Source organism: Beta vulgaris, chromosome 7 (assembly GCF_026745355.1).
Source record: "Beta vulgaris subsp. vulgaris cultivar EL10 chromosome 7, EL10.2, whole genome shotgun sequence".
Taxonomy (NCBI): Eukaryota; Viridiplantae; Streptophyta; class Magnoliopsida; order Caryophyllales; family Amaranthaceae; genus Beta; species Beta vulgaris.
Window position 1 is genome coordinate 58,475,286 of NC_079208.1, and position 27,591 is coordinate 58,502,876.

At 36.0% G+C, this 27,591-nt stretch overlaps 1 protein-coding gene across 1 annotated transcript; it reads right to left on the bottom strand.

The window, feature by feature from the left end:
* Nucleotides 1-16,773: 16,773 nt before the first annotated feature.
* LOC104900134 (uncharacterized) lies at nt 16,774-18,903 on the bottom strand. The gene is made up of 3 exons (XM_010687487.4): nt 18,632-18,903; nt 17,159-17,348; nt 16,774-17,039 (listed from the first exon to the last, which is right to left on the bottom strand). Exons 2-3 carry the CDS (start codon nt 17,327-17,329, stop codon nt 16,968-16,970), a joined length of 243 nt encoding a protein of 80 aa, XP_010685789.2. The 5' UTR covers nt 17,330-17,348; nt 18,632-18,903; the 3' UTR covers nt 16,774-16,967.
* Nucleotides 18,904-27,591: the final 8,688 nt, after the last annotated feature.

Consider the following 27,591-nt stretch of genomic DNA (forward strand, 5'->3'; position numbering starts at 1 on the left):
ACACTCATCAATAGTAATAACATCACACAAAAAAGAAAGATCACCCGTGACATGATGAGTACAACCAGTGTCGATAATCCAAGATGAAAGCTCGAACTTACCATTTAAACGGTTCGAAGGGGTAGTAGATGCATTACCAAAAGTGGCAAAGAGTGCTTGCCATTGTTCGGGAGTGATCGCAGGAGTAGTACAACTCGACCCCGGTACAGTAGGAGCCTCGGCAGGGGTGGCATTGGCACGCACACCACCCCGACCGCGGCCAGCAGAAGACGCGGAGGATTGTGGACGACCACGGCCGCGAGCTGCACCCTCCTCGGTTTTGTGGCCAAATTTTTCGTACCACCAATCGGGGTACCGTGAAGAGTAAAGCAGGTGGAGTCGTCATGCCCGGTTTTATTACAGTGAGAGCAGGTGAGGCTGGATTTTTGAGTGCGAGACACCGCACTGCCCCGGCCACGAGACTCAGTCCGAACCGCGAAGCCTAGAACTTCCGGTTTCTCTTCCTTCAAGCGAGTGAAACCACGAACTCTCTCCTCCTGAGACACTTGTTGAAATGCCTTGTTTAAAGTGGGAAGAGGATCTTGAGATAACAAAGAGGACCGAAGAGAGCCATAGTACTCAGAATATAGACCAAAAAGAAATTGATGAAGTTGATCACTGTCGCGCCGCTTCAACAAGGCAGGACCAAGTTCACCACAAGTACAGGTAAGAGGGGGCTCGTGAAGAGCCAATTCATCCCACAAAACTTTTAGTTTACCATAATAGGTAGCCACGGGCATGGTTTTCGGTTGCTCACACCGAATGATGTCAGCTTTTATGTGATGAATACGAGTGCCATTAACGACAGAGTAACGTTCATGTAAATCATCCCACAAGATCTTTGCATTATCATAGTAAGAAAGAGTCGAACTTACCTCCGGATCAATAGTATTGGTTATCCAAGAAACAAGCATGTAGTGAATAGTATTCCAATCATCCTCTGTACATGGCGGTTTAGGGACGGTGATAGAGCCGTCAAGGAAGCCGTACTTGCGACGGGAACACAAGGCCACGCGAATGGCGCGAGCCCATGCATCGAAATTGGTAGACTTGAGACGCACGGGAGTGATGAAATCCCCTGGTCTATCTTGTGGACCGAGAAAGAAAGGTGAGTTGATGGCAATTTTGGTAGAGCCAGCGGCGGGCTGGGCGGCGTCGTCGCCGGCCATGATGCAGCGGTGGTAGGGTTAAAAAAAAAAAAAATTAGGGTTTGCAAAGTTGGGTGGCTCTTGATACCATGATATAATTAGGTTAAGCTTGGCTTTCTCATTAATGCCACAAGAATATATATACATCAGTAATAAGGAAACCCTTATTATTAGGAAACAAATCACTATCTCCTAATATTACGCTAACAGATCATTACACATTTACACTAGATTTAGATTATTGGTACGCCTAACACTTTCAATATTTCGTTTTGGGTTATTGGCTTTGTTTAGCAACACATTCAAGTCACCTTAAATGAGTAGGTGCTAAAAGTTTAAGTCACTTAAAATAAGTAGTCGTGTTTGGGGGTAAGAGTTTAAATAAAATTTAAGCTAAAAAAATAATCGAAATTGAGTTGCTATCAAATATAACATCTCAATTTAAGGTGCTGAAATTTCCAACTGCCTTATTAGTTCAGTTCCTTTCAGTTATCTTATTAGTTTCAGCTCTAATTCAGCTATAATACTCTATGATATCTTCAATCTTCATTGCATCATATGGTAAACTAAACCTCGCTAATTGGTAATCATAGATTTTAAGAGTGTTATACATCTTTGTGATTTTACTTTGCGTCATCTACATTTGACAAAAATACCCCTCTTTTATCCTACTCACACTAGTCACTAATACCCATTTTTATTCTTCGTTATTGTTTCTCTTATTTTCTTTGTACAGAAAACTAGCTCGATCAAAAGGTTAAATTGATGGTTAAAGTTCCAAGATTAGTTTCATATTCTATCACGTCTTCTCATGCGAGAGTCGTCCTTTGCGCTTGAAGTCAGGTATGATGTAATGATTTTTTATGTCACGCTAACTCTAATACTATGTTAATGGACCAACTCGGTTAAAAGTTTAAGATGATGGTTTAATATTCTATCAATCTCTTACCTCTCTCCACCAACCCATTCACCTCAAAACCCAATGATGAATACCCTTCCAATCAATGATTGCATATATAGCTCCATTGTTGAGTTGCGAAAATGGCCGGTCAACCAAAATCGAAACATAAAACATACATATGTTAGTGTACAGTTATGCCATTCAAGCATGGATTATTGCTGCTTATATTCGGTCTCAAACTAGTTTGTAACGTACTATACTTAGAATTAATGTTAGGTATTACAACAAACATAATAAAATTTAAACTTGCATAATAATATCACTCAAATTTTTTTCATTAAAAAAGAAAAATAACCCTGAAAATTCTCATAAAGTTTGCAAACAAATATTCTCCTGTCCATATACACAGGATATGTATATGGTGCATTATTGATACGCATATATACTTTAGTGGCAAGTTTCCTTGTAGATAATATTCTTTGTATAGCGGTTTCCTATTATGTACACATATATATATTGTAAAGTGATCAATGAGAAAGGCAAGCTTTAACCTAATATTATATTTCACATGGTATCGGAGCCCTAGTTTTTTCTCTCTCTCTCGCTTCCGCCGTTTTTTTTTTTTTTTTTTTTTCCCAGCCGCCGCCGCCTCATGGCCGGCGACAAAGACTCCGGCGAGTCGTCCTTTCCTAAACCTGATATCAATAGCCCGTTTTTTCTCAGCCATGGCGATCGTCCTGGCGATTTTATCACCCCCTCTCGTCTTACGCACGATAACTTTGAAGATTGGTCGGGGGATCTCTTGCTCGCGCTTCAAGCCAGGCGCAAAATCGGTTTTCTTGACGGTACCATCACCGGCCCGTCGCCCCCTACACCGAGTCCGATTGGCTCACGGTTAATGCCATGTTGGTTTCGTGGATGATGAACACTATTTCTCCTGAGGTTAAAGGTACGCTTACTAAGTTTCGTGAGGCTCGTAAATTATGGCTTCATCTTAAAACTCGCTTTGCTACTGTTAATGGCCCCCGAATTCATCAAATAAAATCTAGTATTGCAAAGTGTGAACAAACTAAATCCATGAGTGTTTCCACGTATTATGGCAAATTGAATGTATTGTGGGAAGAATTATCGAAACATGAACCCTTAATTACATGTACTTGTTGTGTGGCGTGTCAAGCGGGGGCCGAACATGAGGCTCGTCGGGAAACGCAGAAATTACATGACTTTCTTATGGGTTTATATTCTGAATTTTATGCTCGTTTGCGTACCCAAATATTGTCTACTGAGCCCCTTCCTTCCCTTGACCGTGCGTACCATTTAGTGGTGCAAGAGGAGCGTGTACGCACGGCCAAGGCCACGGTGGATGACGCCCCACCTGCTCTCGGGTTCACTGTCCGGGCTGCTGCTGGCCGTGGCAGGGGTTCCACGGACCGAACCCCGTGTTCTCATTGTCACAAAACCGGCCACGATATTTCTCGTTGTTGGACTTTGTTAGCTTGTTCTCATTGCAAAAAGCATGGCCATGATGTTAGTACATGCTATGAATTGGTGGGTTATCCTGAGGGCATGGATCCCAAGTCTCGTGCCTCGAAGCCATCTCTCGGCCGTGGGCGTGGCGCTGTTAAGGCCACGGCTCATGCTGTGGCTACTCCTTCTTCGACCGATGCATCCTCATCACTTTTCACTCCTGAGCAGTGGAAAGCTTTAGCTGGTATATTTGGTTCTGCTAAGGTTTCTGATGATCGTCTTAGCGGTACGTTTCTTTCCACTTCCTGGATTATTGATAGTGGTGCTACGCATCATGTTACTGGTGATATCTCTGGCATGTTTGATTTGGTTTCTATTTCTTCCTGCCCTGTTGGTCTCCCTAATGGTAGCACTGTTGTGGCTACTCAAAAGGGGTCGGTTCGCTTGTCTGATTCTATTACTTTGCATAATGTTCTTCTTGTTCCTCAGTTTAGTTGTAGTTTACTTTCGGTTGCACAACTGACTAATGATTTGCAGTGTTTTGTTCAATTTAACTCTTCCATGTGTGCTATACAGGACCGCATGAAGGAGCTGATTGGAACGGGTCGTAGGGTGGATGGGCTATACTACTTCAACGGAGGTGACAGTGTGCATTCAGTGGCTGTGAATGGTGCTTCTGCGGAGTTTGATTTGTGGCATCGTCGTATGGGTCATCCTTCGGAGAAAGTGGTGAAGTTACTTCCTCCCCTATGTGGTCATGTGGGTAGTTTGTCGAATAAAGCTTGTGAAGTTTGTTTTCGTGCTAAGCATACTAGAGACAAGTTTCCTTTGAGTGATAGTAAGGCTAGTAGAATTTTTGAAAAGATTCACTGTGATTTGTGGGGTCCTTACAGACATGTATCATCTTGTGGTGCTCGTTATTTTTTGACTATTGTTGATGATTTTTCTAGAGCTGTTTGGGTTTATTTGATGGAGGATAAAACTGAGGTGTTTGGTATGTTTATGAATTTTGTAGCTATGGTTGAGCGTCAATTTTCTCAAACTATTAAAGTTGTTCAAAGTGATAATGGAACTGAATTCAATTGCTTGATTGATTATTTCTCTGCTTCTGGCATTATTTTTCAAACCTCTTGTGTTGCTACTCCTCAACAAAATGGGAGAGTGGAACGCAAACATCAACATATCTTGAATGTTGGCCGTGCTCTTCGCTTTCAAGCTCATCTTCCTATTTATTTTTGGGGGGAAAGTGTTCTTGCTGCAGCTCATTTAATTAACCGCACCCCTTCTCCTCTCTTACAAAATAAATCTCCATTTGATATTCTCTTTGGTTTTTCCCCTGCTTATGCTGCTATTCGTACCTTTGGGTGTCTCTGTTTTGCTCATAATCACAAAACCAAAGGTGACAAGTTTGCTAGTCGTAGTCGGAAATGTGTGTTTGTTGGTTATCCTTTTGGGAAGAAGGGATGGAGGTTGTATGATCTTGACTCCAAAGAATTTTTTGTTTCTCGGGATGTTAAATTTTTTGAAGATGTGTATCCCTTTGCTTCTCCTGATGATGTTAATATTGATGTTCACACTGTGGTGCCCCCTTATGATGACTTGGTGCATTTTGATTTTGCTGAGTTTGATCCTATTCATGAGCCCTCACATATACCCACCGATGTACCCACAAATGTACCCACAAATGAGCCTACACCTTCTCCCTTGCCCACAAATGATCCTCCACCTTCTCCCTTGTCCACAAATGAGCCCTTGCCCACAAATGAGCTTTCCTCTCCCGTCTCTCGGTCCACAACCGAACCGATTCAGCCCATAAATCCACCGCCCAGCCCAACCGTCTCTTCTCCCCTATCGCCCGAGCAGTCCGGCCCACCTGCCTCTCCTCTCTCTTCGCCCGCACCTGCTGGGCCGCCCGCGGCATCACCCGGTCCAGCTGCACCTGCTGGGCCGCCCGCTTTTTCTGCTCCTCCAAATGATTTGGGCCGTGGGTTGAGGACTAAGGTCCCTTCCGTTTTGCTCAAAGATTATGTTACGCACACTGTCGTCTCTGATGGCCCTTCTGTCTCTACTGCCTCTCCATCTTCTCCTTCAGGTACTCCCTATCCTATAGCTCATTACATAAATTGTTCAAATTTTTCTGCAAATTATTTGAAGTTTGTTGCAGCTGTTGTTTCTACCTCTGAACCGCGGTCTTTCAAGGAGGCTATGCGAAGTGATGGATGGCAGGCATCCATGCAGGATGAAATACAGGCTTTAGAAGCTAATGGTACTTGGACTCTGGAGGAGCTTCCTCCTGGGAAACGAGCTTTGGGGAGTCAGTGGGTGTATCGCACAAAATTTCATTCTACTGGTGAGGTTGAGCGCCTCAAATCTCGCCTGGTTGTGTTGGGTAATCATCAGGAGGCTGGCATTGATTATACTGAGACTTTTGCTCCTGTTGCTAAAATGACCACTGTTCGGGCTTTCTTGGCTATTGCTGCTTCCAAAAATTGGGAACTTCATCAAATGGATGTTCATAATGCCTTTCTTCATGGTGACTTGGAGGAGGAGGTTTATATGAAGCTTCCTCCTGGTTTTGCTTCTTCTAATCCCAATCTGGTTTGTCGTCTCCGCAAGTCTCTCTATGGCTTGAAGCAAGCTCCTCGTTGTTGGTTTGCTAAACTGGTTACCGCTTTGCGTGATTATGGTTTTCTGCAGTCTTACTCTGATTATTCTCTCTTCACTTACACTCGTCAGTCTACTCAGCTTAATGTGCTTGTTTATGTTGATGACCTCATCATTTCTGGTAATGATTCTGCAGCGCTTTCGTCCTTCAAAGCTTACTTGTCTGATTGCTTTAAAATGAAGGATTTGGGGTCGCTAAAGTATTTTCTTGGCATTGAGGTGGCTCGTAGCTCTTCTGGTATCTTTCTCTGTCAGCGCAAGTATACTCTTGACATCATTTCTGCGACTGGTTTGTTAGGTTCTAAACCGTGTGGGTTTCCTATTGAGCAGCATCATCAGCTTGCTCTTGCTTCTGGCCCCTTGCTGTCAGATCCTGCGGCCTATCGTCGTCTTGTAGGTCGCCTCATTTACTTGGCTGTCACACGTCCTGATTTAGCTTACTCAGTTCATGTCTTGTCTCAGTTCATGCAGGAACCCCGTAGCGAGCACTGGGATGCTGCTTTACGTGTGGTTCGTTATTTGAAGGGTACTCCTGGTCAGGGTATTCTTTTGCGCGCCGACAGTGCGCTGTCTTTGCAGGGGTGGTGTGATTCTGATTGGGCTGCATGTCCCATCACTCGTCGTTCTCTCTCGGGTTGGCTGGTTTTCTTAGGTTCTTCTCCTATTTCCTGGAAGACTAAGAAACAGCACACCGTTTCTCGCTCGTCTGCTGAAGCTGAGTATCGCTCTATGGCCTCCATCACTTGTGAGTTAAAGTGGTTGAAGGCGTTGTTATTGAGCTTGGGTGTTCATCATCCCAAGGCTATTCCTCTGTACTGTGATAGTCAGTCTGCCTTACATATTGCGAAGAACCCTGTTTTTCATGAGCGCACCAAACATATTGAGGTGGATTGTCATTTTGTTCGGGATGCAATCATTGATGGCCTTATCTCTCCTTCTTATGTATCCACCAAGGCCCAGCTTGCTGATATATTTACTAAGGCTCTTGGGAAGACACAGTTTGATTTGTTATTATCCAAGTTGGGCATTCTTGATCCTACCCATGTCCAACTTGAGGGGGGGTGATACGCATATATACTTTAGTGGCAAGTTTCCTTGTAGATAATATTCTTTGTATAGCGGTTTCCTATTATGTACACATATATATATTGTAAAGTGATCAATGAGAAAGGCAAGCTTTAACCTAATATTATATTTCACAATTATTGATTTCCTAGAGCATTAAGCACGTGCTAAAGAAACTAAATTTAGCAGATTTCAAGGCATAAAATGGAAAAGAACGAAGAAGAATCAATCAACAAAATTGCTTAGCAAAGTGTTTCAAGGTAATTAAAAAGAAACTCACAAATTAATTAACGTAGTAATTTTATTAACAAATACCAGATTTATAGTAAGTGCACGTGTTGGTAATCTTTATTTCCATCATGCAACGTCCATATAGTTTAAGAATAATATATACTTCCTCGTTTCTTAATAAGTGCAACATAGAGAAAGTGGGGGAATACCAAGGAATGTAGAGAGAGAAAGTTAGGACCACAATAAAGTAGAGTAATTCAAGTGATGAAACAAAAAAGTTGTGGTCCCCTCTTGCTTTTTGGTGGCATAGTTGTAATAATATTGAACTTTTTTTACCATTTTGAGCTTGGTTGCACTTATTGTGACTATTCCAAATAAGTGAAATGTTGCACTTATTAAGAAACGGAGGTAGTAGTAATTATGGAGTTTGTCTAGGCAACCAACTGTTTGAGTCTCTTAGGGGACTCAAACGAGGGCAATTTGGTCATTTTAAGCCTTAAAAATTTCACGCGCGTGTTGTTTGGTACCAATGCTAGGTTAGATTGGTACCATTGTCCGAAAATTTTGATACCAAAGTAAGGTTGCTTGGTACCAATCCTGATAACAATTTGATACCAATACCAGGTTATAATGGTACAATTGTGTAACTTTTTGAGTGTTTGAGTCTTTTTTGGACTCAAACAGTTGGTTACCAAGGCTTTCTCGTAATTATGTAATGGAAACACAAAAATAGTAGGAGTAGTAATTGACAAGAACATAATAAGTTAGCTAGAAAGGAAGACATTGGTGGCGTTGGAATCTAATTCCCTGACAGATGGAGCCATTATGCCCTTTTGCAAATTTTCATGCAAAAAAGCAGTCCTTCTCTGTACATATATATAGTTGGAAAGTTGAGGTTACTGCAGCTTTAGCTCTATTCCTTGACCCCCTTTCTCCCCCACATATATCAAATCTAGGTCCCATTAATTGCTCATTTTCATTTTAATGATCTTAATTAATTATCACCTCCTGATGATTCATATGGTCCATGCTAATAATCCAAATGATTAAGGTTAGGTATATGTTATTGCCTGCTAAATATGAAGATTTCGAGTATACTTCTTCCCTTCTGAAATAAATGTAACACTTATGTTTTTTTAGTGAGAGTTTTTTGATAAAAGTGTCTTACTTATTTTGAAACGGATGAGGTATATATGGTTAGATTTGTTACTTCATGTATTTCAATTACTTTGTTAGAATAGATTTTACAATTTGCATATAAATAAGATATTCTATTTATACATCGAAAGAGACATTGTTTTGGCATAATGGAAACAAATGATACGCAACCTTACTCTTACAATATATAAGAAAGTAACGGTTTTCTTTTAATTTTGTATACAATGAGTAATAAGATCATTTATTAGTGAAGCGATCAATTCAAGACTTTTTTTTTAATAGAACACACCAATGGGGAGCGTACTTCAATAAATCGGTTTGAGCACCAACATTTACAGAATCAGGAAAATCGAAGTCCCACATGCTTTCGTCCTCCTCAACAGTAGTGAAGTGAGCTAGACCATGAGCTACATTATTATAACTACGCTTAACACACGATCGTAAAAATATTATCAGAACTACTAACAAGAGATAAAATGAGTTCATTGCAAATGTATAGACTTCACTTATTCACTACTTTGATCAATTGACTAATTGGACGACGAGGAATTATGGTAGTACTTAACATGTCAAAAAAGGATCTTAGACATAGTGTTGTGAGTTAGTTGGCCTCTCGGACTATAATAGTGTGAGAATAGTCAATTTATCATATCTTACTTAACTACTAGTCCTTTTGTTATAGTTGTTCACTTAATTTTTTGTTGTTTCACATAATCATATTTGATTATCAATCAATATATTTTATCGGAATTGTGTGAGAAAGATGAAGTTCGGTAAGTAACAATGTAGAAGTATCTTTTATAAAGTTGCAATTTCAATGCACCAATTATTGACGACTATGATGATCAAGGGCGGTTTTTTTTTCGGGTTACGAGGTACGTGACTACACAACCCCGATATTAGTAACCCCGAAATTTGTAGTACTTAACCTAGTACTACCAATGTACTAGTAGAAAAATAAAGCGGAGTAGTTGGTAAGATGATGGGTTTTCAAACAACTAATACAAAGTTCGAATTTTGTTGACTAATTTGAACAGGACTCCGATAATGATAACTCCGTTCCTGATTGTGATTTGTGAAATGCCAATTGTAAAACTACCTAAATACTTAATTTGCGTCCAATAAACATTAAATCGAAGCTTAAACTTTAATAATAGTACTATCTAGTAGATAAGAAAAGGACATATATATTAGAATAATACTGGCATAATATTACATGCTTCATATATATATATAGTTTCGAGGGAAGATAGATGGAGTATATATGCATGGTTCCCACAAACTGGCAATAGAAGGTACCTTTGTCTCTGTGATATGGGCTCTTTGTACATAGTAGCACTTCTGGCTGCGCAATAAAGTCTGGTCCATAAAAAAAAGAGAAGAAGAAGAAATACTGTTTAATTTGTAGTAGCAAGAATTCAACTGCTTTTTTTTTCAGTCTGTAAGATCAACCGCATGCACATGCATACTGACATTATCGAATTTGAATCCACGCTCGATATTTAAGCAGATACGGCCTACAAATTACATATAGGTTCTCTTTGATGAGTAACTGTTACAACATACTTAATATTCTAAAAAAAAGAGGTTCATATTTTTTAATAGAAGAAGATAGATAGTTAAAAGAGCTAGAGATGGTTTTAATACCATTTGTATTTTGTCTAATCCTCCCTCGACTTGTATGAATATTTATGTTAGCGAGAAAAACAATGACTATATATAGTACTTCTTATGTTGATTTACAGGAGAACTTAGCTCCTCAAACTAGTATTGTAAGTTTGTAACTGACCTTATAAATTAATCTATGCATGCTCCTTTATTACCAAAAAAAAAAAATGAGCTAGAGGAACAGGAGATAGCTGAGGGGAAAGATTGGCTTCTTATTATGATTTGCTGAGTGTATGTCACATCTATGACTTGAAAAACAAAATCCAACATTGGGAAATTGAAATGAGATAAGTTAATTAGTGTACACTTTCTTTTTCCTTTTTTTGATAATTATTGATCGATGAAATTTATATCATTTGCTCTCCCCAATTCCTTCGATTCATAGTAAACTTTATTAGACCTAATTGAAACCTAAATAATTTTTATCATCACAATTATAATTAAGTACAATATTGAAATAATCATAAATACGATTATTGTTAATAATAATTAATTGTCAATAATAATGATCTTTGATCATCACAATTATTCTAGTGATTTTGAACTTGTTCATACTTAGTAGTTGAACTTTTTACTGAAGAAAGACTCGTACATATGAATGGAATGTTATTATGTAAAACCATTAAATAAAAACCCACATAAATATTAGTAGTGAAAAAGTAGAATTGACTTACCATTACCAAATATTACTAACATATTACAAAGTGAAGAAAAAGAAACTAAGAGATACTACATAATGCTAGGGTTTTGATTTTTATAATAAATCAAAGACTAAACTTTATTAGTCCTAAAATAAATTAAACATTGAATATAATACTAATTTATACAAGGTTTCTCTAAGTTTTTCTTCATAAAATTTTCTTTCAAAGTCACCACACCTTTTGAATGACAAACTAATTTTCCTTTTTGTACTTTGTATTCGGCGGAATAAAGAAGATCCCAACTTATCAAGGATAAGAATCGATCCCATAACCTCCTGAAACTGGAAAAAAAAACATTAATCACTAGACTATCCCTCACTCTCATATTCTATGAAATACTATGCATTAACGCGTGTACTGAATTTCCCTGTATTTGCCCAAATACAGTGAAAAGAAAAGACAGAAAAAAAAAAAAAAAGGTTGCCACTGTATAAGTGGAAGAAACACGGGAGCTTGGTATCTGCTTGAAGATCATCATCATCATCTATTATGTATGTATGTGCTAATGTGCTGTCTCATAAAAAGTTACGCATCCTAAAATCAATTAAAACTAAAATAATATGCTAAAAAAGTGAATATGATGCTACTCTCAATATTTGTTAGTAATTAATTAGACCCTACATTATATTATAAAAAAAAAACTATAGTATATACGCCTGATTTTGTCCTTAACAATAGAGTTGAAGTTTATAGTATAGTTTATTATTAGGAGTAAAAACATAAAGCATCTTCTTTTTAGCCTAATGAATGAAGAGATTATTAATTAATTTGGTCACATTATCCTGTGAGATCGGACAGCTTAGCTTGTTTTAATGCCATGCAGAAACTTCTGGGATTTCGGCCATGCTATAATATGCTAGAATTATGCTGCTGTTAATACTAAATTATATTTGTAAAGCTTTTTGTTGGATATTGTTATTGTACGACAGTGCGTTTTTCCATAGACAGGAATCTGGAATCCTTCATCAATACTCAACCTTTCTTAATTAATTTTTTTCTGACTAGTTGACAATTTCTATGAAGAATTAACAGAACACTAGATTACTTTTTTTATTTGTATGAGTAATGGAAAGCATACTGAGAGTTTTCGGGGTATGTGTTTTTTTATTTTTTCATTTTCATTAGCTAAAGAATTAAGAAAATTGCTAAACCTAGCTTCAAGGGTTTGGTGATTGATTTTTTGGGTATTAGAGAGCTATTAAGTATGATGATGCAGTGAGCTTCAATCCTATGTTTTAACTAGGACTGATTAACAGATCATGTCGGGTTGTGTTTGGGTTCGGGTTAATGATAAACGAATTGACATGTCCCAACACAAATCGAACCTGTTTATTAAACGGGTTGAAAAACTTAACCTTGAACCGACCTGTTTATGAAACGAGTTTCCCATATAACTCGTTTAACCCATTTACACGTTCATTACTATTAAATTTTATTAAAATTTATTATTTTTCAGCAATAAATTCACATAAAAATATGCATGATTAGATTTTCTTTTCAGTATTTGTGTTCTAGTATTTGAAATTTTCACAAACTTTAACACAACTTTTTAGGAAATTTATATTTTAATGAGTTAAACAAGTCAAAGTAGGTTAATTTCGGGTTGAAAATGTCAACTTTAACCTAACCCATTTAATTAAATGGGTAAGTCGTATCAATTCATTTACTTAATGGGTCAAAAAATCTCAACCCAAACCCACTTATTTCATGTCAGGTTTGAGTTCGGTAAACAAGTTGATTAGTTTTTCACCGACCTATAGTGGAGACATAATACCGCCCAAGACTTGATATTGAATCTCGTCTATATCGCTAATTTTATTATGTTCACTTTCATAATACTTTATCAACTAAGCTAGATATCATCATACTATTTGTAATGATGGATACTTTTGGGCCTAATATTTAACCCCGTTTGTGACCTGTATAGTCTTAATAAACTTCTTCTCATCTTGATCTAAGTTCTTCAATCTTCTACAAAACAAACTTTGGGCCTAATATCGGACCATTTTAGCGCTGCTACTTACATATGAGGCTCAGAGCCCACCACTTGTATTTTAATCCTATGAAGATTCCGATTCATGGACTCAAATTTTGCCGCTGAAGTCACATAATTCTGTAATACCGTCTTCTATAATTTTCTTGTTTTCAACATCTTTTAGTATTATGTATGGTTCATCTCATTCGCAGCACCGCACCATCATCAAGCATGTGTTGGTGGTAGCCCTGGTAGGAAGGTTATTTGAACATAATCTCCACCAGAAGTACTTAACCTTTGGAGAGACCTCCATACCCCAAATCTCCATCCATGCCCTCATGTGGTGTCCGCGGGGTGCTGGAGCTGTGGAGGAGAGTGGATGCAAGAGTTTGGTGGAGAACGTTGAGAAGAGTTGGTGTGATTTAGTTGTGGATGGAAGAAAGGAGATGTGAAACTTAGGCAAAGAGCAGCCATTCTCACGTGGAGCATATGAATGGAGCGAAACAATAAAGATTTTGAAGACAAGACAACAACAAATGTGGTGATTCTCGCTCGAGTGGCCAGCTTAGCTCTTGAACATAATACTCACACACAACAAATTTACACAAGCCGAGTACCCCGACATCCAAGGAGTGAAAGGCTGAGAGCCATTGGATAGTGTCACCTGTTGTACTAGTGAAGATCTATTCTGATGCCTCTTTGATAACGGAAAGATGAACAGGTATGGGCGGTGGCGAGGTATGAGAACGGACATGTACTTTTTATAGCAACTCGTCGAGTCCGAGCTTGGTGACCTTCGTGAATAACGAAAAGTAAAGCCTTCCTTCTCGCTATCAAGCTTGCCAAGCATCATGGTTATGATAACATCATTTTGGAGTCTGATAGTCAAGTGCTTGTTAGTTGTTAATAGTTTGTCTAGAGCTATAGTTTGTTATTCTGATTTTGATATTATTGAAGAATATTTTATCATTTAGTTGTCATTTTAATTCCATAATTTGGTCTCATGTCAAGAAAGGTGGGAATTTTGTCCCCCGCCATCTTGCGATTTTAGTCCCTTTTGGACTAGAGCAAGTCTGGGAAAATCATTTTCCTTCAGAGATTTCCCCCTCTACACTTTCAAATATTTGTCTCTTAACTAATGATTAATGGTCGTTTACCCTAAAAGAAAATGTTTAGTTCATCTGTCCAACATGGACCTCGTTAGAACTTTATAAGATATTTAATATAGAGACTCTCTGCCATTCTTTTGATAAATTTCTTTATAACCCGTTTAGTAGTTGGAAATAACTGTGATAAATTTATATATAATTTTGTAAATCTTCATGTCAATGTCTATTCAAAATCCCCAAACATGTGCTTTCTACATAGATATAACTTACCATTGAATACCACTTCCAGAGTGGTAATAGATAAAATGAAAATATGTGAATATATATTACAAAACCACTACTACCATCTATTATTACCTACGTTTACGTACTAAACAAACCCTTAATTTTACAAAGGATCCTCTTGATGATGACTTCTAATCCTTTCCAAAATCAGCAACATTGAGTCTAAAACTGATCCACAGTTATGATGGCTAGTCAAGAGTGACAAAAGTTGAACATTATCTCAAAAAACCAGAGCCTATTGCTCATTGAGAAACAGAATGGAATGACTTGAAGAGGATGAATGGGAAGGTTCAGAACATATACCTTTCCTACAAATAATATACTTCATCTTCTAATATTTGCAACATTGTAACTGTTACAATTGTCAATCCACAATATTAACCATTAATATCACTATTATCTATTTTTGAATATTATAAATATTCAAAAATTTATAAATATATAATGAATACATCTTACATGCTAAGTTTGTATTATATATTAGTCACAATTCGCGGTCAAGGTAAGTACATATATAGTATTATATACGTACAAGCTAAAACATTACAATTGGTTAAAAAAGATGGAAGCATTTAGTTGGCCATCAAATAGAAAATAAGTTTTATATTAGCATGACTCTCCCAATTTGTTACCTTCCTCTCCCCTCAAGTAGCAAAATTCATTCTGGATGATAATGGTCACCTTCCCACTATGAAACTAAACACCCAACAAAGATAATAGTTTTTGTTACCATTCCCTTCCTCTGTTTGATTTCATTCCCTTTCCATTCCATAGCTCAAACCAAACAAGCACTTACTTCGTATCTTGATTTTTCCCTTCTAATCGACTACTTACATTGTTATTTTGGACAGCACAATAAAATACTTAACACAAATACATGATACATGGGCCATCAGGCTCACTCCCCCCCTCACCACATTATCGTGTCATCTCTCGCACCGCCTCTTTCCCACCAGTCCTTCCCTCTCCTCCCAGTCCTCCTTTCTCTCTCCTATTGTCAGCAAGTATAACTTGTCAGCAGCGTAGCTCCTATTGTCATTCTCTCTTATAGCTTGAAGGAGGATACCAAGTCAAGAGAATCCCATACCCTCCAGAAACAGTAGCCGATATACCTAGATTGAACCAAACACAAAATAAAAGAAATGGTATTTTCAAGCCATTAATAGGCTCTAAAATGAGTGAGCCAAACAAGTCTAACAAGCTCTTACGATCATAGTCCTGAGGTATTAGATTTGGTACAATTCTAACGGTCACTTGAATCAATAATTTCGGCACCTTAAGTTTACACCATCATCTAATAAGTTTCTATTAATAATCGCAAAAGATATCAATGGTTAAACTAATGAGGTCGTATCAGAACTAATTTGAGTCAAGCAACAGATTTCATGACAACAGTAGTCACATTTGCTAGTCAAATAAGGATCTAGTATCGTCTATCATCCCAATTGATTAAGCTAGAAAGCACCGTCCAATTACTGCCAAGTTCTTCAATGGTAAACTGGCAATCTAAAATAATCTAAATAATGCAGGTACCCATTCAAAATTGCTCATGCCTATTCCTTAAAAAAAAAATGCTCACCTGGCCAATTAGTCAGCCTTGATAACAGTTTCCAATCCATTCTCAACCCCACTATGTCTCGTTGGGAAAAAACATAAACACAGCATTTCCATATTACCCTTAAAATGACCATATCCCCGCCCCCTCTAAAACACGTATTCCTAAATCCTATATACCTAATATCCCTTGAGTACTGTATCCCAGTTCAATAAGAGTTTGAACAACAGGGTTCACGAATCAAAGTCTGGTGAGTGGTGCATGAGAAACATTATCATCATACACTAACGGCCCGTTTGGTAGTTGGTCATAAATGGTGGTAATGGGAATGAATTTGTGTGTAAATTTGTGAAAAATATCATTGTCCATTCTCATGGTAATGCTAATTTATCATAAAGTGTCCATTTTCCTTCTTGAATTTTCATTCCCATCCAATACCACCTTGTAGGTGGTAATGAGGGGTAATGAAAATTGCTTCTCTTTGGAGACAAAAACACAAGTTTAGGGGTGAGATTGCTTGCCATGGAGAAAAAATGTCTCCCCATGGAGATTTTAAGAGTGCTTGCCTAATAAAATTACACTTAAAATTCATTCCCATTACCGCAATTTATTAACGACTACCAAACGGGCCGTAAATGCTTATTATTACACTTTCAAATGATATAGGGTTCATTCTATATTTAATGCCAAAATTAAAAGTCAAAAACACTGGGGTTTGCTTGTGGTAATGGGATCCCTCATTGAAGTAGTGCCTTCTAAGGCCTGTAAATCTCGGGGGGGATAAAAGTGATAAGGATGTCCGATATGTCCATAACTCATGTGGATTGTAAAGTGTTGTACTAAAATGATAACATACTAGAAATTTGGACAATCTTTCTGCAATAAAGCTTACATAAAGCATCTAGGGAGATCTTCCATATCCCACTGACATTAAGCTGCAAAATTATTGTTTGATCTATGGGGAAGAACCTGGGAGAGGAATCCATTCTGTCAAAACTATACTACTTCCTTCCTCTATTAAGCCTCTGCAGGTGATAATTGATGCTTCCCCAAGGCTTTTTGTTCTTACCAGCCTGTAAATTTTAGAGCATAATTATGACTACGCATCAGAAGTACCAAAACTGTAACTAAACATAACTAGCAAAACTAACAAAGTGCCCTGTAATTAGGAAGATAAAGGTTTCAAACTAACCTGCGCTTCCATGCACGTGCCCAGAAGTTGCTTTTGACGATCACATTTTTCATCATTGTTGTGGCACAGACCCAAGCAATTCAGAAATGATATCATTTCCTTCATGCAAGGTTTCTGCAGAGAGCCAAATTTCTTTGGATTTATACGTAATGTACCAACCTTCCTCCCCATCCTTCTTGTCTAACTTATACTGAAAGTAGCAAAGCCAAAAAATATCTCAAACAAGATCACACTTAAATAACTCAACAAAGACAGAAACATTTAAGCCAAACTAAAGAGCAAAATTGGCATTATACAAAAAAGGAGGCAAATCATTATGAAATTAGTTCTTAAATGATAATTAACAAAGTAAATATTCCTACTATTTGGAAATAACTTTCATATATTGGAAACACACGACAATTTAAAATGAAACATAATCTCATTAAGGATTAACCTTTGTAGATGATTCTCTCATTTCAAGCTATGTTACTAAGACTCTTCATCTTACCACAAGTATTGTGTCCGATCTTCGAAACTACAACATGAGTATAGACATGATGTGCGTTCATTCTCAGCCAAAATCATAGAATTTTTAGCTGAGTAGGACACTCGGACACATTTCCCTATCTTACACGAATACCCAAGTCCAAGTAACATCGATTTCAGGAAATCCATACATAACTTCTCACTGTTTTAGGTAATGTAACAACCATTTTCTTCAACTTCCCAAATAGTATATGTGGCTACTATTTTGGGTCACAAAAAGTAAGGAGCTTATAAGAACCCCTACCAACAAATGCAACATGACAATCCAATGGTTGCAAATCACATGTTTGGCACAAGGCCAGAAATCGACTCCCACAAATCGACCACCAACAATGAGCTTCTATCCAATCATCATTGAACCCGAATTGCCAGTATATTATAATAGCATAATCACTACCTCTCGAATAGTTTCAAAGCAAAACGGCATTACCCTCTAACATAGCCACTCAATACAACATCACCAACAAGAATAACCAACTATGAATCTAACCATCAGCACGATATCGAAAGCTATACACTAACACAATCTCATCCCTAACCAATCAAAACTAAAATCTAAAAACAAACCGAGAGCGTAATGAAACCGAGTAAATCTAAGCTCTGAATCTAAAATTACCCAATTTCTTTCCCAAGTTATTGCATATATCCCACCTCAAGCAACAAACACATTATCAAACTTACAATTAACACAAGAAAAAATTCATCCCCAAAAAATTAGCAACAAGAATAAAACCTCACCATTCCTTTGTAAGTACTTTAAACAAACACATAGTGTGCGAACTACGAAACTCAAAATTGATGCATTACATCCACCCAAAAATCTAAAGTATATTACTTCACCAGAATAACTAAATTAATAAAATTAAATACTGCATTCTTGCTCAATTATGTAAGATACAAAAATTCAATCTTAGAGATATAAATTAAGATTACTCTTAAACAAACCTTCAAATTTCTGGAAGATCCTTTTTCTCACACTTCTTATTTGCTACTAAAATTCGGACAAAGTAATTTGGTGCTGGAAATTCAAAATTATTTGTGATAATTTCGTCACTTTTAAGATGGAAAATTGAATGGATGAATTTCTGGAGAGAGAATTGTTGATTGAAATCGGGGGTTTTAGGGTTAAAGACTTCTCTCTTATTTTTTTTTATTTTTTTTGTTTCTTTCTTTTTTCTGGATCTTCTTTTCTTTGTTTATTTTTTGTCTTTGTAAAAATGTTGATGGATTGGAGACCCTAAGGTGGCGTTGGCCCAGAAAGCCCGATGGTGAGGCTCGTGTTTTCTCTTTGTTGGGCTTTTGTGTCTTGCTTAGGATAGATTTGTATCATGAACCAGCCCGGCCCAAGACATATAATTATCTTGTTTGGGCTCAAATTGGGGTTGTGACCCAGGCTGTCTGCGTACCATTACGGTCGTTCTTGAAAATTAGCGGATAGTTGATAGCTGATTATGTTAGCCAGTTTGACTAGTTAACCGGATTAGCTATTTGTATAAAATTGTTTGGTAAATGACTAATTGCTACTTGATTGCATAAAATGACTAATAAAGACATATCATTTATTGCATTTTTTATTTTTTTTATAAATGTGATGTTCCAGGACTATAGGATATAAATTGATTTAGGCTGCTCAACCCTGAACCTCTAATGTCAAAAGTTTGTAACCCCAACTTTTTCAGAAATCGTTTTTTGGGCCTAATTGGTTATTTCGGACCTAATTTTATCAAACACTCAAATAGGAAGACTAGCTAGCCAAATCCTGTAATATGAGTTCAAACTTCAAACCTCTATATTTTCTCCATCCGTACATATTTACACTCTAAATTGAATTCCACCAACCTCACTCATTGCCTCTTTTCACAAGTGTCATGAAGTAGAGCACCATAGTAGATTCATTTCCAACTATTCTTAAGTTTAGTGTCGATATATCCACCTGTCATTCCGTCAAACTTAATTAAACAAATTAGTACAATGTGTATTTTTCTATATGGTAGTTACCTCAATCTTAGCACATATACCAACCCTTAATTAGCTGCCATGTTAATATTACTAATCAACTATTTAATCCCTTTTTACGTAATTAGTCATTTCACATTTTCTTCTCATTTTTTTTGTTGAAGAGAGGGGAAAGCCCCAAGCAGAACAAATGATCCTTTCACATTGTTAATCATACGAGTAATTCATTAATTTGTTAGGCTGTCATAATTGATATTGACATATAATCAGCAACAATTGTCCGAATTTTTTATTAAAAGGACATGTAATCAGCAATAATATCAGAAAGTTAGCGCTTCAACAATACTATTTTAAAGATTTCTTTTACTTGCAAAATTGAGAGTGAGACTGACACACTAACAATTGAAGAATCTGATAATGTAATTGTAATCTAGCAGATTTAACATAATTGCCTCCAATAATATTTCCCAAAGTTTCAACATTGTAATCAACCATTATTATCATTATCCTGATTTGTGTACTAGGATCAAGTGTCATTATGCCAGTTGTCACTCTTCCTTTATATACTTCTATGTGAGAAGGATGGCTGGATTGAAACTAATGTTTTTAATAATTTGAAATAAGATCACTTGATTTGAATGCAAATTAGTAGATTTGGGTTCAAAATAATGCTTTTAACGTCAAATTACCTACTTTAACCAATTTAACTAATGTAGGACGTCAATGTGAATGTTGAAAGAACATGGTATGTAGTTAAATTTAAAAAGAGGAATTGATTATTTAAATCTTCTCTCATTGTTTAAACGTGTTAGGATTACAAGCTCAATATATTGGTCTGCTATGGTGTTCGGATATGTACAGAGTAAATGAACCAAGTTTAGAAGGTGGTGTGTCTTGGTCTATGGAGTGGTCTGTGTTGCTGACCACAAATACAAGACGTTAAGTTTCTGACTTGTTTTGTTTTAGCTTTTTTCCTCTTTGTGAAATATTTTGATTTCCTAGTTTCATAGTATTTCCTATTTACTAGTTTAATGTATTTAGGAAACTTAGAAAGATATTCTACTTGTTGTAGAATATCTAGTGGTTGATACTAGGAAGGTTGTTTAGTTTCCTAATAGTAATTGGTCTAGGTTAGGTAGTATGGACTATGGAGTCTTATAAATAGGAGTTTATAGACTCATTGTTAGGGAGAATGATTTTGGACCATTGTGAGGCACAATGTAGGTGCTTGAGGAAACACACGTGTGGACAACGAGTGGTAGTCGACGATCACCGTTGAGTAAGCTTGGTGGGTGAGGCAATGAGAAACACATTTGTTGTGTGAGTTGCGAGTCTAAACACCAAGTGGGTTGGGGTTGGTGTACGATGGCTCGTGCACAACCAATAAACACATGAACATTGGTTTGTATGTATGGTGGCTTAGAGGATGGAGTCACTTGTTTGAGACGAAAGCTTTTGGACCTAGTTATTCGAAACGCTATGTGTAGTATGATGTATTACTCATCTTTGTGATTAGTAATATTGTTTAGTGGTTTTTTTATCCTTTGAGTGGTTTTTCCACGTTAAACTTTGTATGTCTTATTTGCCATTGTTGTTATCTCATTCTCGGGTGATATTGTCTATCCAATTATATGTTAGAGAAAGATGATCGACGCATGGAAAGATCTTCCCTTCCTCGATCCCCTAAGAAAACGAACCTAAAGGAACAACACTAGTAATTAGTAATAGTAATAGAACCAACCGAAACATAGAAATGAATTACCACCCTTTTTATAAAGATGGAATTCAATATTTCAATTCCCACGTTCTCAAGGTTTAAATTCTAAGAGATTAAATAACACATATACACCATTAATTTAGGATGAAGGAATTCTAAATTTCATGGCTCCCACTTACTTTAATGAATTTGGAGTAACAAACCCTGCTGTGAAGTGCAATCCACTTTACTTTTGAGCTTAAATGTTCATATAATTGTTGTAGGCCACAAAGAAAAGAGTAGTTTCCCCCATTTAAGTTTCAAATTTCTTTTTGCAGGAAATAGCAAGTTTTTCCAACCAAAAGGACAAATAATATTTGGCTGGTTTGTTCCCCACAAAGAACTTAAAATTCAATTTTGTCTCAAAGTGCAAAAAGAAAAGAAAAAAGAGTTTGTCTTGTAAGAGACCGCCTACTTTTAAATTACAATTAGGCAATGCTAAGCCCAATATTAAAGCCCAATAGTGACTAGGTTAATTTATTTCGGTCACTAGTTTAATCCATTTAGTTACTAGGTCTACTTTTATATTAAAATTAGACCGTCTCTTTTAATTATTTTTGTAGAAAAAAAGAGAAAGACCAAAAATAATTTAGTCCCTACAAATTAACTAGCCAAACAAACCCTTATCTACATGTAGTTACATAGTTAATACTAACAGGGCACCAAATAGCTTGACCCTACACTATTCTCCAAGTGTTGGACCACTCTGTATTATGTAAGTTTTCTTGGTTCTATTCTCTGAAGTCTTCACTCACATGCACTCATGTTCTGACTTCTGAGGTTACCTTACTGCACTAGTTTTTCTAATCATAGAATCCTAATTTATGAATATTGTTTCAAGTATCTAAATACATCAGCTAGAACTGATATCTAGTATCTCTATTGGGTCGATAACCCTTTTTTTATTATTTTTTGGATTAGTAAGATGAATTGTCCGAGTTTTTTCCTTGGATAATGCAAAAGTGGGTTTTAATTCCCAAAATGTGTCCAAAAAAATTAAAATTCCCTGCGTACCGTCCACGTAGGACGGCACGCGAGATTTATTTTTTTTAGTAAAACCGCTACTCGGAGTAGCGGTTTGCAAGTGCCCAGAAATTTTTTTTTTTTCAACTTAGGTAAAACCGCTACTCGGAGTAGCGGTTTATTAAAAAAAAAAAAAAAAATTTTTTTTTTTTTTTTTTTTTTTTTTTGTAAACCGCTACTCCGAGTAGCGGTTTACTATGCAAACTGATATCTGCTTACCATATTTTCAGCAGGTAAACCGCTACTCAGAGTAGCGGTTTATATTTATATACCGCTACTCAGAGTAGCGGTTTATATTTATATACCGCTACTCAGAGTAGCGGTTTATATTTATGAACCGCTACTCAGAGTAGCGGTTTATTTTAAAATTAAACCGCTACTTTGAGTAGCGGTTTCCGTGGGTTAAAACAAAAAAAAAACAATTTTCTCGCGCCGTCCTACGTGGACGGTACGCAGGGAATTTAAATTTTTTTGGGCATATTTTGGGAATTAAAACCCACTTTTGCATTATTCAAGGAAAAAATTCTGAATTGTCCTACTGTCAACCTGGCCTGGGTTAGCAGGCTAGACACTTCGAAAGTACGGAGAAAGATAAGGAAAATTCCTGCTGTTAAAGTGCCCTTAATGGAAATTGAACCCCTAACCTCAAGATTAAAAGGCACAATCCTAACCACTATGCCAAACTTAGCTCGGTGGGTCGATAACCCAATAGGTAGACAATTTTTTTTTTCCTGAAAACACCTATACGTTTTTCTTTCTACATGTATACAAGAGTACAAGACACCATACGAAAGTATGATACATACAAATCACTTTGCCAATTGATCTGTGTGGAATCCTCTTTATTGAGTTATCCAAGTCCATTTCCATTTATATCAAATTTATTCCATAACGAATTAACTTGCGAGAAATTTCGATCTGACATGACCCTTGAGATTTCCAGTAGGGTCGCAAAATATATAAGTATATATAAATGACAATGGTCCAAAAGACTCCAAACTCCAAAGGCATTCAAAAATTTAAAAAGAGAGAAAAAAGTGGGAGCAAAAACTCAAAAGTCGCGTGAAAGTAGTGACATGTCTACAGATTTAGGTGAAAATCCCTCATATATCAGTTGGCAGCTATAAACATCAACTCTTCTCCTGTATATTAGTGGTCGTTGGTGAGCTCCCAAAGTTCCAACCTTGTCATCTTTTTAATCAATTTTATTAGCTGATAAAGACCACTTCCTATTTTTTCACTCTATTTATTTAAAAACAAACACCTCCCATTTCTCCACTTAATTCTTTTGAATTAATGACCGTTTTTTCACTTTAGTCTTTAGTTTGATTAGGGCAGAAACTAACCCCACCATATTCTACACTACTACTCTATAAGATCTAAGCATGACTATAGTTTCAAAACACTCTAATGTCAAATACTCCCTCCGTCCCTTAATAGAGTGCCCATTTCTTTTTTGGACACTATTCAAAAGTAAGGAAAGCCCTCAAAAAATATTTCTAATATATAAGAAAAAACATAGTCATGTGGGATCTTGTTTGATTCGTCTCATTACGTACATTAAGAAAATCAAACTTTTATAATTTTTACTAATATGAAATTAAAGATATTAACGATACAAAACGTGCATTGACAAACATGCATTGGAGAAATGGGCACTCTATTTAGGGACGGAGGGAGTATGACTAATGTCTGAAACTATATTCAGTAGTTTTTGTGAGTTTATACAGGAAACTTGCCAATTTAAAAGAACTCTCCTGAATTTTGAATTGCCATAGCACATGTACACTATACTATGGTCTGTGGTGGTTGATTTTTGCACTTTTGGCATAGCTGGTTAGGTAATGAAATGGTTTTATGAGGTCCTACCTCAATGCAAGATGTCCATCCTGCATGCGATAATGCAGGTTAATTTTACACTGTTTCATATTTTTCTCAAGCCTATAAGCATATAGGATAGCACAGATTATTAGAATTGGCAGTCTAATTTTAATATAAGATTAGACGAATTCAATACTGAGACAGTCTAATTCCTGTACACCATCATAATTTTATCTAACAAACTTAAATTAGTCATACTTATATACTATTTGAAAATTGACCACTAAATATTGAAAACTACAATTTGTTATAGAATCTATAACTGATCTATGTGTTTAGTTTTCATGTTAAATGAAAACAAAAGACATAAACTGATAAGGTAAAAAAAAAAAAAATTACCTTCATGTAAGGTACATCTTGGAGCAAATATGCAAAGTTAATATTATCATATATTACTTCCTCCGTTCCATAATAAGTGAAACATTTCTCTAAAAAAGCTCTCACATAAAAGAGAGAAGTGTTTCACTTATTATGGAACGGAGGAAGTATATAAGATGACATAAGTGTGTCAAATTGATTCCAATTATCCTATTCGACAGCTATCTTAAAATTATGATCATGAATTCATGAGTTTAAGTTTGGTTTCAACAACTCTAGAAAATGGTAAACAACCTTGAACTTATGACAGTACCATATTATCTACTCTTGAAATATTATTATCTACTAAGTTTGGAAATGTATGGCAGCTTTTCAGTTGACCTAGAACAAAGAATCTTTCAAGGAAACAAAGGTGGATGCTAAAAAGAGATGGAAAAATAGGCATAGAAGAAGAAATTCCATTACAGCTTTTTATTTTTTGCTTTTTGTATCTTTTAAATTATAATGTATATACCTTACCTTCCAAACTTGAAGAAGAAGGTTTTTTATACAGTAGAATATTTCTATCTTTTTCGCTTTTTCTTTTTCCTTAATACATGATTGAGGTGATCAAATGACGTGCCGGCCCACCAAAACAATTGAACACACTTGTCGGGTCGGACCAAATTGTAGGCCAATTTTTTGTGTCCGAAGCCCGCTTTTCAGCCAAAAAACAACGGGATTTCCTGGCCAAAATCGGGTCAGGTCAAAATTTGAACTATAAAGTCAATTTTAGGTTGCCAAAACCCGCGCCAAACAAAAATCTACCCGAACTCGGACATTTTTCGAACCAAATTTAGGCCAATTTTTTGTGTCTGAACCCCGCTTTTCAAGCAAAAAACAACGGGGTTTCTTGGTCAAAATCGGGTCAGGTTAGAATTTGAACTATAAAATCAATTTAAGGTTGCCAAAACCCGCCCCAAACAAAAAATCTACCCAAATCCGGCCATTTTTCGGACCGGGGTTACTTGATCAACTCTACCCTTAATACTACTTCTATTAAACAAAAACAGCTGCCTAAGAGAAAATTACACATCAACAAAACAATACTGCTACATATATGTGAGTATCAATCATATTTATATCTTCTTGTTTTTTTCCCATAATAATTGGGTGTCAAATCAGCATGCACATGCTCTGTTCCTTCATTCCAATATTACACCATACACCATTTGGCTTCAATTACCAATACTAAATCAATTGCTACTATCAAGATTGGAGTGCAAAATTAAACATTTTAGGCTAGTGTTACTGTTCACTAGGAAGAAATTTCTTAAAATATACAAAACATAGCTTGAGAAACATATTAAGCTCTTTTTCTTATAGAAGTATAACTACTATGAGAAAATCTTGCCTACTCTCAAATCTCAATCTTAGGATGTTCATCTGTTTTTATTTCAAAACTACTCCTTCTGTCTCAAAATAATTGTTCCATAGCAAGTCGACACACATTTTAATAGTGGTGAAAAAGTACATAGAGAAAAAATTGATAGATGAGTCCCAATTTCAAATAACAGTGGAAAAAAATGAGATCATTAAAGAACAGAACAACTAATTTAAGACATCCACGAAAATGTAAAATGAAATATCCTAAATATTACAAAAGGGCACTGAGATTTCTGAGAGCAAATTGTCAATCTTCATGTAATTCCTAAAAAATGGTCCCCTTAAAATGTACTATTACACATCATGTTATTTTGAACTATTATCACCTATCAGTAAAATATTATATTTTCAATTGCATCTATACAAATATATTAAAAGGCGTGCATAAACAAGATTTTGTGTCACGTGGCGCTCTCCCTAAGAAGTTTAGTTTAAATAATCCATCTACAATAAAAAAAAAATTACAAATTGCATAGTATAGGATTTGATCCCAAAACCTCAAGTACATATAGTAAAGTCTTAACCACTAAACTAAGTAGTAGATAGTGTTATTATCATAAAGTATTATATATTAATAAATGAAATTTTTTCTTACCTGAAGCGTAGCCCGGGCCTAATAACTAGTTTTACATAAAAACACGCTACGTGGTTAAAGTAAAAGTAGCTTGTAACAAGATTTGAACCCGTGACCTCTTTTAATCATGTTTTAAGTGTCCACATTATTATATTTGTACCTTTTAAGTGTTGAGTTTTCTTTAATACTTCCTCCGTTTCTAAATAAGTGCAACATTTGCATAGTGTTTACTATTCACAGTTTAAACTTTAATTAGCTTTGGTGATTTACATTTCAGGAAAAATATAGTCATGTGGGGTTTTTAGATTCGTTTGAATGTGAATTTTTTTAATATCAACTTTTTATAATTTTTACTTGTTGATAATTAAAGATATTAATGGTTAAAATAATGCATTGGCAAACGTGAAAACAAAAAATATTGCACTTATTTAGAAACGGAGGAAGTATATTTTAATAGAAATGGAAAAAAATGCATATCAAATTTGTATAACGGTACCAACCCGAAGCAACGCCCAAGCCCAATACTAGTTTGTATTAATTAAGTAAAATGATATATGAAGTTTTTAAAATTACATATACAACTTAGCCTAGTAGTTTGAACTTTAATATATGTACTTGAGGTCATTACATGAACTAAAACTCCCTAAAGAGAGCGCCACGTGGCACAGTTTCTTGTTTTCACACGCCTTTTAATATATTTGTATAGATAACAATTGGACAAAGGAGTGAGTGCATTTTTTAAATCATAAGGTTAGTTCTCTTTTGGTTTTAATTGTTGGCAGTAATTATTCTCACACATAATGATAAAACTACACCGTGCATTCCAAGTTGTTTTAATTGGAGTACTACTTTATTTATACCCTATCTATGTGAAAAACAACAAATTCAATAAAGAATGATACATTTGAATTAATCTTGGCATTTAGAATATCATAATTATGATACATTGAAATAATAGTAAATCATAAGAAT